Consider the following 20,593-nt stretch of genomic DNA (forward strand, 5'->3'; position numbering starts at 1 on the left):
AGGAGCAGGAATTAGAGATAGAGTTGATGGCATTAAGCATCAATGCGGCCAGGTATTCTCCCAAGGAGCTTATAAAAGCGGAGTGTAAAACCATCTGGCACTGGGCTTTTCCCAATTTTGAGAGATTGGATTGCCTCATTCACCTCTTGTAGAGAAAAGTCCCCCTCGAGCGCGTTCTGGTCTAGATCTGCAATCTGTTTGGGAGCGAAGTTGTGTAATTATTTACCCCTTTCCCGTTTTAACTCCTCCTTTCGTTCGCCGAATTTGTCCGGCAGGTTATACAGTTCATGATAGTATTTGTGGAAGCCATTTATTATTTTGGAATTAGTGTTGCTCATTCCCTCTTCCGGCGTATTAATGTCGAAAATGTAAGTCTGCGATGACTGTGGATTCAAAGCTCTGGCCAATCCCCTGCCCCATTTATTCCCGTATTCATAAAACCTTCCCCTAGTTCTGTCCCTTTGGTTTCGAATTGTGGAGATTTCCGCTGTTCTAGTATTAGTATTTGAGGGAGTTGTCTTGTTTGTGGTCTCAAATTGGCTTAATTGGGAAATAAGACTTTCTAACGTGTTGGCTCTTTCCTTCTTCAGGCGAGCACTGTGGGAAATAAAAATCCCAAGGAGGACACATTTGAGCATTTGAGAGCCTCCCATTTCATGGTGTCGGAGGTGTGGTCTGTGATAAAGTTTTCGACAGCCTGTTGAATCGCCTGCATGCAGGTTGTGTCATTCAGCAGGTTGTCATTTAGGCGCCAGTTAATGTTTGCTCTATCTTGTAGAGTTCCTCTAATCGACCCCCAGACCGGAGCGTGGTTGGACCATATGAAGGAGCCTATTGAACTTAGGGGCTCTCGATCTAGAAATTTGTGTGAAACAAACAGATAATCCAAACGTTGGTAACAGTTGTGAGATGGGGAGAAAAAACTATAGTCTCTCACCCCAGGGTGTAGGGTTCTCCAAAGGTCGATCAGTTTAAGACTAGCAAACTCTTTGCGTAATCTGTGGAGTGATGTGTGTGTGCGATCCCGGACTTACCCCCAGAGGAGTCGAGCGAGGGTTTTAAACTGATGTCACCGCCTAATATGATGTCAGAGCCGTCAGCGAAGGTTCTCAGGGCCCCCAGCATCTGGATCCCAAAGTGAACCTGTGCTTGATTCAAAAAATATACGTTAGCAATAGTTACAATTTCATGGGTCAAAAACGCTATCTTTTCTCCTTAGGGAGAGCAACTATAAACTAAGTAAGGAGACTCAAATGGCCATGCATGCTCCTCTCCTCTCCTTACTTAGTTTATAGTTGCTCTCCCTAAGGAGAAAAGATAGCGTTTTTGACCTCCGTCCCAGGCCTCTCACTAGCAAAGCCAGACTCCTACTGTACACTGATGAAGGGCAAAAACCCTGAAACAGCTGTATGTACATGGAGTCTGGCTTTGCTTGTAATTCCCGGTCATTGTAACAAGGCTTGTATAAAAAGTCTGACTTTGGCTTGAAGGAATGCTGCCTTTCACTTCACTAGGTGGCACTGTGGAGGAATTATTCCATCTCCCTTATTTACAATTTCATTACACACTTGAATTTTCAAGAAGAGATAACGCCCATCTTCATCCAATAAAGAAGAAATAAATTTGTGTGGGAATTGTTTGTATATAGCTATTGACATACCTCCCGCTTTTTTAGTGGGATTCGGGCTATGGTACCACATAGAGTAGTTGCGGTTCTTGCAGTTGGGGATTTTATTTGCTTGGAAATGCGTTTCCTGTAGTAGTGCGATCATGATTTTATGTCTGTGTAAGTGATCCAATATCTGCTCCCTCACATTATAGGTGCCAAACGTAATGTTAGCCATTGTCAGATCCTATTTAGTGATGTTACCTCGAGGCCGGGTTGGGGGGGATACGGTAGCGGGGGAGGGATGGGGAAAGAGGAGGAGAGGGAGAGAAGAGAGAGAAGAAAGAGAGAAAATAAGGTTTACACAGGGAAAGCTTATACGGCTTTTAGCAGCCGTGGGTGCTATCATGGTGAAATTATCGCTATGGCCGCCGTGTTTGGCAACAGTTCACCTTTAGTGGAGAGTGGTAGTGTGTCCGACAAAACGGATGGGTGAAGTTCGTCGCTTGTTGGAGGTTTTTTGCCAGGGGAGAGGTGAGTGTAGCGGGAGCCCGTCTCCAGAGTGTCCTACCCGGACATCCGCAGGCCACACCCCCGAAATGGAAGATTTAGGTAAAGGTAGGGATGGGTGACTTTTGAGACAGGAGGAGTTTTTCCCATGGGGTCGACGCTGCAAGAAAAAAGTTTCAGGCTATAGAGTTTCAGTTTAGTGGGCATTTTATGATATTGCTGCTTTTACAGGGAGTCTATATTTCAAGAATTTTTCATGCCTATCAGCTAGAATAGAGATCCATTTTTCATTTATTAGGTACCAATCCACCCTGCGCTTGACCTCGGTAAAGTCCAAGGAAGCTTTCATTTTACTTTAGCAGAATACCAAATGAAAGCTGAGCTATGATTGGTTGCTATTGGCAACAAAAAATGCACAATCTTACTCTAATCGGACTAGAAATCGCAGGATATATCTTCTAGTTTTCTATATATTTGTCAATGTCTGTTCGTTCGAGCATCACGCACAAATGGTACAAAGAACTGACATGTAGTATTGCACACAGTATAATCTCCACCCGGACAAAGTTATAAACTAACAAAAATCCTGAAATGTTATCTTGGCAACCTTATTTGTATTTTTTTTTTGCCTTTGCTTGAAAAGTCATACTGAGCGCTGGCAATTTGTGCTTCAGGACTGCTTTTTAGCAGCATTCGAAAGGCCCATTTAGACAGGACAAGTGTTGTGCAAACGATGTCCGACACCTGTCCCTGTATATACTACGGTAGCTCTTGTGCACCTGCACGGGAGCTAGTATCGCTGGCTCACAGCGGGGAGGCTGGAGATTTCTCTCCTCGCGGTCCCCTGCCCCTCTCCATTGACATAACATAGTGGCTATTCAACGCTGAACGGCTGCTATTTACACTGAACGATGAGTGATCAGCTCATCGTCCATCATTTATGCAGCATAAACGATGGACAATTCGCTGATCGTTCAGTGTAAACAGCAGCCATTCAGTATTGAAAGGCTGCTATGTTAAATCAATGGAGACAGGCGGGGGAGTGTGAGAAGAGAAATCTCCTGCAGCCGCCCCGCTGTGAGCCAGTGATACTAGCTCCCGTGAAGCACCACCAGAGCTAGTATGTGCGGGGATGAGTGTTGGGCATCGTTTGCACGACACTCGTCCTGTCTAAATGGGCCTTTGGTGGCCTCGACCAGGGTAATCATTGGCCCATTTTGTCCTTCCTAACTCCAACTTGGATGTCCGTGTGGATAACAGTTTGAAAAAATATGTCCCCATACAGGAATACATAGAGCAAATTTATGAACACCGGCCCTCATTTATCATAACTGTCTAACAGTAAGGCCGCCTGCAGACGGTCGGGTCGGACCCCGACCCGAGCCCCTGCAGGGACCAGTGCGGCGCTCACCTCTCCCGCGGCTCCGGCTCTCTGATTTGTCGGCCAGCTGCCGCATGCGCAGAGCCGGGGCGCCAGGAGAGACATTTCTGTGCGGGCCTCTGCGAGACCCGCACAGAAATAGAGCATGCCGCAATTTGTTTTCCGCATGTGTTTTCACGTGGACAAATCGCGGTCGTCTGCCTAGGATTGTGTTTTGCAATGCAATCCTATGCAGGCGTCCAGGGGCAGAAATTCTGCCTGAAATCCCACCGCAGAATTTCCTCCCGTCTGCAGGCATCCTAAATCAACAAACACTAAAAAACTGGTTTTGCTGCCTATAGCAACCAATCAAAGAGCAGCTTTCGTTTTACCTCAGCACTAAAAGGATGAAATACTGTTGCCCATAGCAACCAATCACAGCGCAGCTTTCGTTTTGCCTCGGCACCAAGAGGATTGAAAGCTGTTGCCTATAGCAACCAATCACAGCACAGCTTTTATTTAACCTCAGCTGTATAATATATAGTAACCAATAATGGCGTAGCTTTCATTTTACCTCAGCAGAATAACAACTGAAAGCTGAGCTATGATTGGTTCCTATTGCAACAAAGCACAGGACCAAAGCTTGAAGGTGGCGGGAAATAACCTGGAGGAGTCCTGCCTTTTCCACAGTCAGTTGTCAGTGTCTTCTATGTGTCTGCATCTGTGACGTGTATTGCACCTCTGCAGCACTGAATGTGTTAATGTCTGGGTTATGTCTAGGAAATGTATCTTGTTGTGTGTCACACGACCATGTTTATATATGAGTATGCAAGGTGTAGTACAAGAGTCTTCTTGCAAAAGTCAGTCTCCGAATCAGTCTATACAAGTGAGTCGTGGAGAGAACTTCGGCTGAGTAGAAAAAACTGTGCCTCGTCTTGTGAGGAGCCCCAGGATGGAAAAGGCTGAGCAATGGCCTGATGTGTGCCCTGAGCCCAATTCACCCAGGCCTCCTTACTGTTAATATGGAGGACTGAGAGTGAGAAACCGTCAGGCAGCGCTCAGTGCTACTTCTAAATGTTAGTGTTGTCCGGTAGAGAGCTGGAGAGAAAAAGAGAGTGGCTGGGAGCAGAACCCCACAGACAACTGAGACTGTGGCTTCTTCTGCCATCCTGTCAATCCTCCCCGTGGAACCACTACCGTGTTGGCACCTGTGTTACACTGGTGGATGTAACATTATTGACTATTGTAATATACTTTATTCAAGTAAATGAGCTCTACCGACTGTTTCCAGGTTTGTTCAGAAAGTTATCCTGGTTCAAGTGGACTATTTTCTTTTGACTACTTGATTCACTGCAGAGGACGGAACAGTGGTGTCACGAGTGACAAGGACTTTAAGGTAAACAGCGAATTGGGTATTCCCTGTGAAACTTCCCCAGCAGTAACTTGGTTGGGTCCCGTGCTACCCCCAGGGGAGGAGATGGTAGAGCCCCGTGGTATTATTGTATCTTGACGCCACCAGAACTAGGGGTTGGAGACAAGATGCATGCCCACAGCTAACGCCCTCCACTGGATTGGCTGCCCAGGGCAATGGGTGGGTATCATCTCCCTAGCCTGCTCCTGTGAATGTCCACTCGAGCTTAATGGTTTGCTGCTGTAAATGTCCGCTTCACCGCTCCCCAGCCGGGTGCTGTAATTTCTCCTCCAGCGCTGAGGCTGAATGCCTTGCTGCAATGTCCACTGGCCTGGTTTGCGTTGTTCCCTGGAGCCAGCCGAGGGCAGTGACAGTGCCTGAGCATGTGTTGCAGAGCTGGGAGGGGTGAAGGCAGAGCTGTGGCGCCGACCCCACTGACACCTGAGGGGATGGAAGTGTCAGCAGGGGACCTGCAGAGCCCCGACCTTGGAAGCGGCGCACCCAGTGGAGAAATCCGTGACTGCAGTTCCAGCGGCCACTCTTACATCACGGGAGGGAGCGGACCACTGCACAGTGTCAGTGGGGGTGTCAGCAACGGAGCACTTGCTGCGCACAGCACCGCGCACATACTCCACAGGACAACAGCGGGGTCTCATTGCCTGATGTGAGTGCTGGCCAAAGCTGCCCTGGCCAGCCAATTCAGCGTGGGGCGTTGGTTGCGGACGTGCATCTTGTCTCCCCCCCCCCCCCCCCCCCCCTAGTTCCGGTGGCATCAGAATACAATATCATCGAACCCCGTGAGGCCTTATCTAACCCGCTAACTCCTCGGCTGTGGGCTTGCTCCTAGGACGCTGCACAAGGATCATTGAATTTGTCTATTTTAAATTAATACATTAACCTTTTCCAATCCATTTTGTATCCTGGTTTTCCTAGGGGGCTTATTCTTTTTCTGCCGTTATACAACGGTGCTATCTGCTGGCTAAATCCAGTACTGCATGAGGTGAAACGTTGGATAGGCTCCAACAGCAGAGAGGCTGGCAACAAAACAGTAAGAGAACCCTAACGGACGTCTTCCAACATCGGAGCTGTACAGCCTTAAATCATAATGTCTTCAGACATCAGACAGTGGATTGGAAAGGGTTAACATAGCATTAATCAGCATTGGTGTCCTTCGACGTATTTATGTGTACGTTCTGATATCATCTTTTCTTACTTAAAATGTCACGTTTTGTATTGCACACGTTCTGTATCGCGTACCCAGGCTAGTGTAATACTATAATATTACATAGCTGTGCATATGCTGTGTACACAATCCCTTTTACTTCTTATAGGAGTTATGGAAAAAGTCTGCCCAGCTGTTTCCATAAAACCCGCTGGCAGTCTGCGACATATAGCACAAGTTGGGGCACCAGGATAGTGTCGGGGAGCCAACTCTTGAGATAGGCGCGTGTCCCAGAGATAAAGAATTCCTGAGATGAGAATATGTCGTCAATGGAATCCTAAATATGCAATTTTTTCCCCCAGGCTTACTGTCTAAATTGCTTCTTTTGTGACACACTAAATGCAATTATTTTCAGATTTTGTGAGATCTATATCAGCCATAACATAGAAAAAAAAAAGAAATTATTTGTGTATCATTGATTTACTTTTGATGTGTTATTTTAAAGGGTATTCTTTTCTAGGGGTCCTTTTAGATAACCCGATTCTTGTTTGAACAAGTGATGTCATCGCTAGCTCGTTTGCTATCGTGCCGCATGTTTATACAGCAGATACATTGTTGGCTCGTTTAAACAAGAAATCGTTCAGCCATTCACATTTGCTGTATAAGAACTGAGCGAGCGCAGTTTAACCTGAACGATAAGTAAACAAGCCAACCATGGCTTTTATGCCTGCATAAGGGTGGCTTCGCACAAGCGTAAGCGCCAAAGCGCACATAATAGCGCAACTGCTGGGGACCAATGTTAGCAGTGCCAGGCAGTGCAAAAAATACAGTAAAATGTACAGATATGCATGAGAGAGTGCAACTTTTTGCACAGTGAAGATCGCAGAAAAAGGACTGTGACTTTAAGGGGTTAATATTAACTGCACTGCAGTAAGATGCGCCAAACTCAGTAAGGCCGGTCTCACACAGACAGGTCAGATTCCGAATTCGGGAGCCTACAGTGGAATCCGGCTCCAACCGCGGCCAGCATCCGCGCGGAAATATTTAAATCTATATTGCGGAAGGATCCGGTGGCTTACCGTGGGACATGCACAGTACAGATTTTTGTTCAAATCTTTGTGTCCCCACGCTGTATCCGCAATGTCAATGGAAGCCATCCATGCAGAATCCACACAAGAATAGAGCATGCTGCATTTTATTTCTGCCAGTGGAAATTGCAATCACTGTCCACTCATGTGAGCGGACATGCAAATGCTCTACTCTTGTTAATGGATACATAATACCATGGATCAACTCCGCGGATGACGATCGCAGATTTCACAATCCAAATCCGTCATGTGAGACCCGCCTAAGAGATGCACACTTCATAATAAATTTGGAACTTCTTGCGAGAGTCCAAGCACCTGAAAACATAATCCACATCTCAGCCATCATTTAAACAGTTTCTAGTGTAAATTCTACTAATTTTGTTGGGCCGTGGAGGCCATGTTCACATTTGGAAACGTGATAAGCATGGCGTAAAAGCTGAAGAAAAAGCATGTGCCAAAGTTTGTGACTTTTTAATTACATAAAACTGAGGCACATGTATTAATAAACGTTTCCCCAAAGTCTCTGAACTATACGGTCGAAGAGTCTGAGAACAAAAACAAAAGGGAAAATTTATCGACGCTATTCAGGTGTATGAGGCCTCTTTCACACGGGCGACAGCGATATTGTCGCTAGAAAATGTCATCTGTCTTTTGCGCGATGTTGCTGCGTTTTCACGCGATATTGTAATTTTGTGTCATTACAAAGTTGCACGACTTTGTAGCGATCTTTTGCCGGGATTTTCGGGTGGGGATAGGCTTGAAATATAAGCTTTACCTCGAAAACAAACCCTAGCTGCATGAAAAAAAATAAATCCATCACCGAAGAGGCATTGTCTGCTCCGCCGCACATCTCCTCTGCAGCTCTGGCACTTGTTTGTAGTCTTCCGGGAACGCTTCCTCGTCAGGGGTTTCAAAAACCCCACCTCCAGGAAGCGCTGCCTCTGATTGGCTGAGCTGCAGCGCTCAATAAACCAATCACAGCCATCGCATATAATCAGCAGTTGACTAAGCTGCTGCGCCTGAGAACCAATCAGAGGCAGCACTTCCTGGAGGCGGGGTTTTTGAAACCCCTGACTAGCAAGCGCTCCCTGAAGACTACAAACAAGTGCCGGAGCTGCAGAGGAGATGTGCTGTGGAGCATTGTGATGTATTGGTTTTTTTTCATGCAGCTAGGGGTTTTTTTCGGGATAGGGTTTAAATTTCAAGCCTCCCAGAAAATCCTGGCAAAATAGTGCGACCTTGTAATGACACAAAATCGCGATATTACCAGGAAGCGCTCCCTGAAGACTACAAACAAGTGCCGAAGCTGCAAAAAAACAACAAGTCCTAATAGAGCTCGATGGAAAAATAGAAATACTATGGCTTTTGGAATGCAGCAACAGAAAAGCAAATCTTTGTACAAAAATAGCAAAAAATCTGTGTAAGGCCGCCTGCACACGGGCGAATTTGCATTGCGGAATCTGGGGTGGGTGTCCGCAGCAAATACCGTCCATAGCATGCAATGGAAAAGTGATTCTTCCTGCACACGAATGGAAATCAACTGTGATTTCCGTTTGCAGAGGAACAATTGTGCCATGCTCTATTTTTTTCCGGATTCTGTGTGGGCGGCTTCCATTCAAGCTAATGGAAGCCGTCTGACCCGCAACCCTTCCTTAACATTGACGAAAGGTCACAGGACACGCGTCCTTGCCTAGTGACAGCATGGGAAAATCTGTACTGCACATGTCTGATGGCGAGCCGTCTGGACCATTCACATTACAGAAGAAAATGACGAGAGGCAGGGTCACCGTCAAAGGTCAGGGACGGATTCCAGATGCGGAATCCGACCTGTTTGTGTGCAGGCGGCCTACAACCATCTACATACAGGAAAGCACGATATACAAGAAACTTGGCCAGATATTGCGCTTGCGAAGTGCAATTTACCCGCAGCTGTGAGGTGCTTTTCAGGTAAACCCACCATGAATCACATAAGTGAAATGCCGATTCTCTCGCATGAGTTTCATGCTTGACTGAGGATCGGAAGTGTTTCCTATTGATTTCAATGGCAAACCTTGCATCGCACGGGAAGCGAGAGCCATGCGATGCATTAGAGGTCCCATTGGAATTAATAGTTGATCTGTTCTGAGGAACGCTAAGAGATAAGACATGCCATCGCTCGTGTATATGACTCCATTCAAAAGATTTGGGTCCATGTTCACGCAAGATCTGTGTGTCTTGTGCGAGTTTCTCGGCCATGTAAAAGTGGCCTAAACATGGTATCTCCTCCATCGTACTGAACTGGAAAATAACCCTAATACATTATTTATTTTGCACATTGAACACCATAAAAATTAAATCTAAAAAAAAAAAACAACAAACGGTGGAATGGTTTCCCCCCCCCCCTAAAAAAATGTATACATTAAATGTACCCAAAAATGATGCCATTAAAAAAATACAACTCATCCCACAACAGTAATCCGTCATATGGCTATGTCAACGGAAAAGCTAACAAGTTATGGCTGCGGGGCGGTGACAACGAAAAACTAATTGGTCATTAAGGGGTTACGATATCTCTAGAATGTGTGACTTTGTACAAGGAGGTGTAACTCGGGGTGATGCTCCTCTGCCACTTTCCATGATAAATCTCCCAAGACGCCATGTAGTGGCTGCCACACGTTACTGCGATATATACCGTACGCCCTATATACAGTACTGTAGGCGCTAACAACACTGCTGTCTCGGTGAGCCGCGCAATGCACGCGCTAGAGGGAAATAGAACGTCGCACGAACGTCGCCTCTAGATGCTAGCATCACGTGACCGAACGGCCCCGTCGCAGAGTCGTGACGTCACCCAGAGAATTCTCGCTTCTTGGCCGGAAAAAGGCGGCAAACGCGCACTTCCGGGATATCTTTCTGCCCGCCTTTTCCGGCAACATCTCTACGTCACGGCTCTTGATTGGTTGGTTCTTTTCTTTGTTTCCGGTTCCTTGCAGGCGGCTGGTGAAGATGGCGTACCGCGGACAGGGGCAGAAGGTGCAGAAAGTGATGGTCCAGCCCATCGTATCCTTCCGTGTTTAGCAAACATTCCTCTCGGGGTTCGGGGAGCTGCTGCTGCTGCAGCAGGCGCGGGGGGCTCCGCCCTGTCCGAGGGGCTGGTTACTAGTGGGGTTCCGCACGTGTGGCTGCCGCTGGGACAACATGCACTGCCTGACCTGGCGAGGAATGTCACGAGACTGCTGCACTACACAGGGGAGCAGCAGAGTTGAGTTAGTGGATGAGCAGCAGGGGCTTGAGTTATGTTGTCCTCACTCCGGTATAGATGTGTTCGCGCTGCATTTTTGCGCACCGTGTTGGGTATTTGCACATACAATGCATTTTTTTGTGCGCAAATTGGCACATTTTGCGTGTGCAAATAACCCCTCCAGCTGCGGTCCTGTACGTGGAAGAGGCTGATTAGTTTCATACGTTATATTCTCATGTGCAAGACAACAGAACATGTTGCGTTTTTTTTTCTTTCTTTGTGACGGAATTGTGAACACAAATTACGCACTTGTGAACGAACACGCTGAAATCAGTGGGTTCTATTCACTGCATTTTGTGCGCACAAATACGTGACTCCGGTCTTGGTCATCGTGGAGCAGCAGAGCTGAGTCAGGCCAGACTCACACTGGCAGATGTGGATTATGGGTTCTGCGATTGCCGTCCGTGCAGACGATCCGCAGTAAAATGCAGGCATTGAAAGGCATGTACTTTCGCCTTTCCGTTCACACTCGCGATTGGGTATTGCAGATTCTGTAAGCGAAAGAATTGCAGCACGCTCTACTTTAGTGCGCATTCCGTGTGGACAGCTTCCTTTGAAGTCAATGGACGCAAGTGTTCTGTTGCCACATGCAATTTAACACTGCGTGTAAGGGGCAGAAACGCTCGCAACTTCACAGAATGCCGGATGGAGGGGAGAGATCTGCCTTCCACACGGGTGATATGCTGCATACGTGTACATCCGCACAGAGAAACATTTGCATCCATGATCTTCTGCAACTACTTTCTGCGCATGATCACGTCTTCTGACCCGTTTGTGTCCGGCCTTAGCCGTCGTGGAGCAGCCTCACTTGTCCCCTTTCTGGTGGAGTGGCGGGTAGGGTGCTACAATGTTGTTGTTTGCCTTGACTTATTGTTTTCAGAACCTGATCTTCAGATATCTACAGAATGTAAGTAACCCCAACTATCTGTGTTCCCCCACACTGCAGCCTCATCACACTGATATCAGTACGAGGGGATGGCAACCTGACTGTTGGGGGGATGTTGTGGGGAGAGCACGGGGGAGGGCAGATCTTCTGAGCGTAGTGGGGAGCAGATCAGGGTATTCTGGCGCAGATCCTATGAGCGAGTCATTGGAATGGGAATGTGCTGCAGTATTTATAACACAGATTTAAAATCTGCTTTATGGGGGAGAGGCCAAACTGCCTTGTCACTACTTACCGAGGACTCCATTCTGTAGGGATAAACCATGTGCAGATCCGTGACAGAAACATGTGACCTAGCCGTCTACGTCCGCTGTGATTTTGGAGGATGAATCCATGTTAGATTCTGCCGTGAACATACCCTCAGGCTGGGTTCACACGGGGTGGAATAAGCCCGCACCGATATTCCACCTGCAATCTTAACCGCAAGATTAAGCAGCAAAGGGGACGAAATTTGCAAAAATCTTGTTCACACACTGTGGACAGTCCTATTGTGGCCAAGGCGTGCTAAAACTGACACTGCACGAAATTCAAAGCTGCGACATGTCAGTTGTATTGCCATTTCCGCTGCCGGCTCTTTTCTCTATGGGGAGAGATTCCTGCAGCAGAATAGGCAGTTTTCAAAACCTGCAGGAAGTCTTGCGGAATTTCCTTGCATTCTTGCTGCAGACATTCTGCAAGATTTCCGCCCCTTGTGAACCTAGCCTTGTAGGCTCTGCTCACACCGCACCCATAGTGTACATGTGCCATACATATCTAGCAGGTATACATGTTGACCATACCTTGTGAAAGCATCACCTCATAGACAATGCCCAGTAAAGTACCTGCACACCGCCGCTGTCACAGGCGATCCCTCCTGGTTGTCCGCTGTACCCGTGATGCAGTAGGAGTCTCTTCGGTAATAAGTTCTGAGTGAATGTTCTTCCCGTTCCTAAGTTTGCTACTCGGTTCACTTTTATGTAGAAAAATGCTGCCTGATGCCTTTTTCTTAGTTAGTTGGACACAGAAAAAAAAACTGTGCAGTATCTTTCTCTTACAATATGGCATATTACTGCTTATGTTGGGAGATTTCCCTGGGATAATTGCAGCTTCTGTGTGAACTTAATACACATGAACTGTACAGTGATGTTCCATTGCTGATGATATCCACTATTACAGAGATCTCGGATCCAGGTCTGGCTGTACGAACAGGTGAACATGCGCATTGAAGGCTGCATCATCGTAAGTAACACGTCTAACCCCTTCCCTCCGTTGTATTATCAGTCATACCCATGCAATAACGACGGTATGTAGCAGGGAGGGAAGCGGTGGGCTACTGCACCTTTCTGATCTGCTTCTGTCTCATCAGTTTCCTGCTGTTCTCTACTTGTTTTTTTTATTTTTTTTTAGACAAACTAGATTGATGTGATGCTTGCTATGTGAACATATGATGTCTCATTCACATTTGCAATGTTTCCCCACATGGCACCGCATTGCGATGCTATGCAAGGTAAAAATTGCCGCATGTACTTTTTTTTTTTTTTTTTGCAATATCGCCCATTGTTTTCAATAGGGCCAGCAGCAGCACCAGCCCGATTGAAAATAATGGGAGAACGTCGTGATCCCCTGCCACGGCTGAAGCACAACAGCGCTGCTAGACTTAACGTAGGAACTTTGACCTGGTCTGACAGGTCACTCAATGTATCAAGAGAAATAGGTGGAGCGAGAAGTGGAGCAAACCCACAGTGAAGACTGGGACTAAAGGCCTGGGAAGATACTCTGGTCTTAAAGTGCTTAGATTGGATATGGCAGCTAACAGGAGGTGCTGCCACCCATATTAACCCACCGATGGGAGGATAGAATATGCTAAAAGAAAAATCTGCTGTGTAGGCACAACTCTCCCGAACTTCCAATAATGTTACTAGAACAATTAGATGAATATCCAACTTATCGTTTTATTTAGAATATTGAAATTTAAAATCCCGTTAATAAACACATTTCGGGGTAAACCCCTTCATTAGCTGGATTTTAAATTTTAATATTCTAAATAAAACGAGACATTGGATATTCATCTAATTGTTCTGGTACCTTTATTGGAAACTCTAGAGTTGCGCCTACACAGCATATTCAATGTATCAAACTCAAATTTTATGATTTTTACAGCAGTGGTGAGGACGTCACAAATCTAATTACACCAAAGTCATCCACCAAAGGTTATGCAAAGGGGCCAAAGTACGGTGCAATAAAAAGCCTGTAGGCTTTTTTATATTAGATGTCACCACATCCCATTTCTGCCCTCTGAATGAGTTGTGCCTAATGTCGGTGTTTGCTTACCTCTTCCCTCTTCATTGTGGGAATAGGCTATAGGCAATGCTATACATTGTTGACACCATAAAAGGAATCTTTACACTGTTACAACACACTTATAACTGGAATGGTTTTTCTTTGCATATTCAGCTGAACTATTCACAACTCAATCCTATTTTTACTATTATTCAAAGGTCAACATTTGGGCAACCAGATTTTGCCTTCTGTAAATGATATTTCATTATTCTTACTTGCTCATTCGGAGCATGTATGTTCGCTTGGAGTAATGTGCTTCTTAGTGATAATTGCCACATGTAAATGGACCATTTTTCATGAAAGAAACCACATTTCTAGGTACATTCAAGAGTCACGGCAATTAAAGTATAAAACCCACGCGTGAAAAAAAAACTTATATAATGCCTTTAAAGCTTAACCTTTAATAAATGCAATTAAAAAGGGGAAGAATATAGGGGGCTGTATAGTTTCCCAGGTGTTTCACACTGCAAGTAGTCTCCACTCGGAAAAGGGAGACCCTGATCCTGAACGTTTCCCTAATGTTTCCTAAGCTACAAAGGTAGGTGGGTGGTTAGTGGGAATATCACAAGAGTAGTTGCTACATTCAATAGTTTGGATTAATTTGAGTTTAAAGTACTCAATCCGTAGTGAAAGTGCACATAGGCTGTATTATTAATCTAAAACAGTTAAGTAAAATGAATACTGGGGTGCAAGTATCAAAAGAATAGCCCACTGATGAAGGGGCTAAAGAGTTCAATAATGCATAAAAAGACGCTATTTTTCAAATGTATATCCTGCATGTAGTACCACGTAGGGTCCATACATTCCACTTAATCCACAAGTGTCTCCTCCAGTCATATAGCAGGTGACTACTGTGATCAGTTCTGCATTTGTCCACATGAAAAAGGAGTATGGTGCAGCTGACCGGTTTCCTCTGTATGTGGCGACAGGCTCATCAGGGGGAGCTCAAAGTGACAAGTCAATCACCGATATTGTGGACTACCAGTACAGACAAGATACCAAAATCAAGTAGCCATAAATATAACCACACTTCACTACTTCTGTATAGTTGAGGGGATTAGCATACAATGATTAAAACTGCGTTTAGACTGAACGAATGTCCTTCAAATGAGTGAAACTAAGCGATAATCATTCATTTTAAACGCAAATTGTGCGGTTCTCGCTCATCATGTAGTTTTAGACGGCATAAAAATCATGTCCGGCTCGTACAGTTTAAACACTATCAGTGAATGAGAGCTGCAGCCTGAACACAGACGAGCTGGTGATGATGTCACCAGCTCATCCACTGCCCATGTAAGCATTATTTTTCACACGTTGTTGTGATTACACGACCCTGAACACAGTCACGTGATGGACCGCGTCATCAGGTTCTTACACTCAATTGTTTTATTAAAGGTATCATATTTGACAAGGGTTTTTTCTTCATGTGGTTTTTCCACATGTAAATGGGCCTGAACAGGTCTCTATGGACTCATCCCGAAGGCATACCAGGCAAAACAAAATCCACAGCTCTCATGACCGATATTTGCAATGAATAATTTGAATTTTATCTGATTTATTCCATGCATGAAAAACTCATCCAAAACTGTTTTAATTTGAGAGCCGCAGTATTAACACACGGATGTTTTAATTGACTGACCAAGAGGATTGCGAGCCCATCAGCCTTTGATAAAGGTCCATTCATCCATATGTCAGTTCTGCGGCTGTTGTATTTGTCTACTAATATCAATCACGCTTTGGATAGGAGATTAATTTGTGGAATCAATCACCTAATGGATACATAAAGTTCAAATTATTCACTGCATACATTTGCCATGAGTGTTGTGCATTGGTTTTGTCTCGGATAGTACCGACTTACTTTGATCCTCCGCCTGAACCAGAATTATTTCAGAGAGGGTGCAGAACTCATGTTTTTGATTTAGTTCCAAAAGCATGCGATAATCAATATGAATAATTTGATTAAAGGGGTTGTCCCGCGGCAGCAAGTGGGGTTATACACTTCTGTATGGCCATATTAATGCACTTTGTAATGTACATCGTGCATTAAATATGAGCCATACAGAAGTTATTCACTTACCTTCCCTGCGCTGGCGTCCCCATCTCCATGGTGCCGTCTAATTTCAGCGTCTAATCGCCCGATTAGACGCACTTGCGCAGAAGGGTCTTCTCCCTTCTGGTCGGTCCGGGCACGAGCGGCGTTCTGGCTCTGCCCCCTTCTACGCGTCATCGCGTAGCTCCGCCCCGTCACGTGTGCCGATTCCACGCGGTCTGTGTGATAACTGTGGAGCAGATAGAAAATAGTACAGGGGGCTCTAATGAGTGTAAATTCTGCCATCGTTTACTTTTAGGCTGAACGATGATTTTAAGGTGAGTTAAAATCCATCGTTCAGCTGGAGAAAACAGGGACCGCACACTGTTCTCCACGAGAGTTGGAGATTACATCGTATTCGGCCGACAGCCCGTGCGAGAACAAAGGAGCTGTGTGCAGAGCACATTGTATGGTCTTGATTTCTGTAAACTGCTCCCAGAGGCCCTTTTACATGCAAATGAAGCTAATGAAGTGTTAATGGACATTAGCGTCCATTAACACTTTATGCAAAATGATCGCTAAAACTGTCAATCTTTCAATCTTATGAAAGATTTTCTTTGCATGTAAATCGGCCATAACGCTCTACTCACAAACCAAAGTTCTAGTGTGTATAATAGGCTGAACTGGATTGATGTCCTTTTTCCCCCCCCCCCCCTCAATCTTTACCAGCTGTTCCTATGTATGTCTGTAGGAAAGAAGGTTCAGCAGCTGCATTCATATATACGCATCTTTCTTTGATTAAAGTTTATATGGTTTGGTGCTTAGTTTGTTTTTCTTGTAACTTATAGGGATTTGATGAGTATATGAATCTGGTTTTGGATGATGCCGAAGAAATCCACCTGAAAACAAAGTCCCGGAAACAGCTTGGTGAGTTATTAAATAATGCATGTGAATTGGGATATAGGGGTATAATGACGCCTGTATGAAGCTGTCAACACTGCATTAAAATAATGAATCCAGAATCTGAAGGGGTACTGTAGTGATCTTAATGAAACCACTGTTTACATGAGTCCTCTGGCTTCAGACAAACAGGCAATGTTGGGAAAGTAACAAACAATAAAATAAGCGGAGGCCAGCGATGGGCAGCGGTCATGTGTTGTCGACTTGACAATTGCTGCACACAAAACCCATTGGGGCTCACCAGCGCAGCAGCTCTGAATGTAATAGCCAAGTAAGGCCTTTTACCCCAATTCACAACTTTCTGTTTGTTTTTTTTGTTTTTTTTAGACTGAATCCAGACACCCCTTTTAGTTTAATTCTGGACTGTTACTAATTCTTTCTTTCTTTCTTCCTCTCATAGGTCGCATTATGCTTAAAGGAGACAACATTACCTTGCTACAAAGTGTTGTAAATTGATGACATTAAGTGTCAAGATTTTTCTTTGGGACATATATATTCATTTTTAGTTTTATTTTTATTGTTTATATGCCAAGTTTGGAGCTCCTGAGTAACCGGATGCAAATTTTTCATGTGAACTGTTCCACTTCTTTTTTTTCTTTTTTTTTTTCCATGAGAAGTAGTAACGCCTGTGTACACTTAGTTCTGTTTTTTGATAAATAATTTCTAATTATAGACTCTCTTTTTGTATGTTGCATGAGCTGGAAGGGCTGGGCATGGGTGGGCAACGTGCCACCGGTAATTTTTGGGGAAGAGTGCTCTATCTAATAGACCTAAAATGCACGAGCTTTAGCAAGCTTTGCATGCAAAATATCACACCACTTCCTTGTCTTTGTACAGAGCTTGCTATATAAGGCTTCCTCCAGTCTTGTATTTTCTACATGACAAAGGTTTATGTTGGGGAATATGCTTATGTATTCTGACATTTACATAGGACCCTATTTACCAAGTGTTTGCCTAAAGAGTGCTCTTTTGGCATACACTTGGGTGATATGTTGGTATACTCGCCCCACCCTCTGACTGTATACAGAAGCATAGTCTTCTGTTTTATATGCAGGGAAGCTCCGTTAAAAAAATTGGATCCTAAGTACCATGTATTCAACTATGTGCCTATAGAGTGGGCTATAGTGCAGCGTCTTGGCGAAGGTGATTCTCCCAACCTTTACCTGCAATGTAGAACAACCCTAAAGTAGAAGTACAGGATGGATCTGGCCTGTTAAGTTCAGGTACTGCATTATCTGCAATTCTTTAACGTTTTCTCTAGCTGAAACAAATTATACAGCTTATTTACTTTTTCGAAGGCTCACTTTGCACCATACTTTTATTTAGTCAATGAGTTTTGTAACCATAGATGTAATACTAGTTTATTTCACTAGGTGGTGATGCAGCATCATAACTGGATCCCAGATTGAGTGCCTAAGCTTAGGGGCTGTTCACATCACTTTTTAGGCATCAATTAAAATGAAATAAAAAATGAAACTGTGTTGTTTGGCGTACTCCTAGACTAGGGGCGGTTGTCTAGTAGAATACTGTAATAGTTCCTCATTTATAAACAGCCCAGCCATTCTATAGTAACTTCCTGAAAAAAATCTTAGCATTCCTCTTCAGGAACGGGCTATGGTTTATTTAGCTGCAAAGGTAACGGTAAGGATGTGGTATGGAGTACAGGATAAGAATATTATTTAATGGTACAGAAGGGTGACCCGTGGGTCATGGTGAAGGATGGCACTGAAACGGGTGTGGATGGTGCCATCAATTCTTGACAAGAAATTAACCTATCTGTAGGTCATGTCTAACACAAGTGGAGCATGGTCCTGGGGTCTGTATTTCCCCTAAAACAAGAGGGGTAGCTTGGGTACATAGTTGGCTTTCCGCATGGGGTACTAGGTGCCGTGTCATGCGTACCTTATAAGCTAATTCCAGGGAAGTACTGTTGATGAAACGAGTATGTAAACCGCACTTAGGTCCAAACCAAGGGATCCCTTTTCTGTAATAGATACTGCTTCTGTGCTTCAACGTGTACAACGGGAAGAAAACTGTGTAGCTCCCAGGGTAATGGACCAGTTATAGAAAGTAATGCAGAATAAAAAAGCACTTAATTGGTGGGTGGGGATATGGAAACCAGTATTACCCCCTCTAAATCCAGATAAGCATATAATCTAGCAATGATCCAATGAGGAATGCCAACAAACCAGAAGTTGGCTAGAATCCATAGGATTTATTGATAACTCAAGGAAGGACAGCACCGAAAGTCCAAGAAAACATATTTCGGAGCAGGGCTTGCACCTTCCTCAGGCTCAAAGGTTATGGCCCGAAGTAGATGCAAGTAATTTGGGAAGCTGTGCCACCTTGATCGCATGATGTGGCCAAGCCACAATGTAGCAAGGGTTGCCCTGGACGTCTGGTGCTGCCTTTGCCATTTCTTCCTTGAATTATAAATAAATCCTATGGATTATAGCCAACTTCTGGTCTAATGGCATTTCTCACTGGTTAATTGCTATGTTATAGGCTTATCTGGACTTGCTCGACGACTTGTATTTTTCAAAGGTACTGTTTAATGTACTTAGAGATTTTTAAAAAATTCTCAAGTGCCGTAAAATGGGAAAAAAAATTCTGCCATCTATCTTGTTTCTACGGCGCAAGCTTTATTGTATGGGTCAGTACGATTACTACAATACCAAACTTGTATAGTTTTGTGTGTTTTGGTTTTTTTTTCCAAAGATGGATAAAGATTTTTTTTTTTTAATTTTCTGCAGCCACATTCTACATGCAATAACTTTTTTTTTTTTTGTCGACCGTAGTTGTGCGAAAACTCATTTTGTGCAGGACGTCTTGTAGCTTACGTTGCTACCATTTTGGAATACATATGACTTTTTGATCGCTGTTAGCATTTTTTCTTGGAGACTGGGTGACCAAAAAAGTGTGTGAGAGATAGATTTTTTTTTTGGGGGTGTTGAAGACCAAAGTGTTGTGAGAGAGAGATGTAATATATATTTTTATTTTTGGTAGACAGAAAAACTGTAAGGCCTTGGCTAGTTCTCAGTTTTGAAATGGTTGCACCCGTCTAACTGACCAAAAGAGGAGTATGCTGTGTGGAACCTCAATCATGAAAACTGTGAGATGGAAGACCCGGGTTACGAACTCGACAATGCAAATACAACAGGGTTTTCTTTCTTTAGCCTGACGGGAGGTTAATCTTTTGAAACCCCCCTATTAAACTATAGAAAAGCAAGTTTTGTTTGCATTGGATGAAAAGTCTGATGTGGCTCTTTCCTCTGTCTGGTTGGTTTTAAGGACGTAACAGCAAAGAGTGACTCAAAAGGGGACTCTGATATTTGAAAGTTTGGCATATAAAGAAGAGAGCTATTTGCTAAAAAAAAAAAAAAAAAAAAATAGGGACTACTTTAGAGGGGTTAGCTGTAAGGGAGCAGATGGACTGCCCGAGAGTTGCATAGATAGTGAGAATGGGGTGGGGGTAAATTGTCTGGCTAGGAGGGGACCAGGTTTATTACTGCATGAGTAAAAGTGTCCGTTGGAATTTTATATACTTTTTTTGTTGATGTTAATTAAGAGATTAGACTCTTAAGAGCATCGCCTTGTGTTTTACGAGTGGGTGAAGGTTGGGATTTCCAGTGCCTGGAGTGATTTTTAGTGTCATAAGATTTTACTGGAAACAAAATGTTTAAAAGCCAGTTGTAATTAATATATATTTCCTTTCCAGGGGGCTACAAAATACCAAAGAGAAAATATCACCTTAATAAAGGGAAAAAAATGGATAGGGAGTTTTACATAGTGAAAAACGTAAAGTCACATGGCAAAGTATAGAGGTGATGTGATGTAAGGGCTAGCACATGGGCGTATGTGCTCTGCATAATCAATATGCAGCAGATGCGCACAGCCTCTTATTGGTCTGCATCGCGCACTAAAA

At 44.3% G+C, this 20,593-nt stretch overlaps 1 protein-coding gene across 1 annotated transcript; it reads left to right on the top strand.

Moving 5' to 3' along the window:
* Positions 1 to 10,051: 10,051 nt before the first annotated feature.
* Positions 10,052 to 17,340, top strand: SNRPE (small nuclear ribonucleoprotein polypeptide E). The gene is made up of 5 exons (XM_066600121.1): positions 10,052 to 10,176; positions 11,298 to 11,324; positions 12,516 to 12,578; positions 16,557 to 16,635; positions 17,069 to 17,340. The coding sequence occupies exons 1-5, from the start codon at positions 10,123 to 10,125 to the stop codon at positions 17,122 to 17,124; spliced, it is 279 nt and encodes a 92-aa protein (XP_066456218.1). The 5' UTR covers positions 10,052 to 10,122; the 3' UTR covers positions 17,125 to 17,340.
* The last annotated feature ends 3,253 nt before the right edge of the window (positions 17,341 to 20,593 follow it).

This window comes from Eleutherodactylus coqui, chromosome 4, assembly GCF_035609145.1.
Source record: "Eleutherodactylus coqui strain aEleCoq1 chromosome 4, aEleCoq1.hap1, whole genome shotgun sequence".
Lineage (NCBI taxonomy): Eukaryota > Metazoa > Chordata > Amphibia > Anura > Eleutherodactylidae > Eleutherodactylus > Eleutherodactylus coqui.

Bases quoted from the DNA above. Each gene is read 5' to 3' on its own strand.
- SNRPE (XM_066600121.1), top strand. From the start codon at position 10,123: ATGGCGTACCGCGGACAGGGGCAGAAGGTGCAGAAAGTGATGGTCCAG. The intron at 10,177-11,297 runs GTATCCTTCCGT...TATTGTTTTCAG, and splicing joins AAGTGATGGTCCAGCCCATC to AACCTGATCTTCAGATATCT. The intron at 16,636-17,068 runs GTGAGTTATTAA...TTCCTCTCATAG, and splicing joins AAAGTCCCGGAAACAGCTTG to GTCGCATTATGCTTAAAGGA.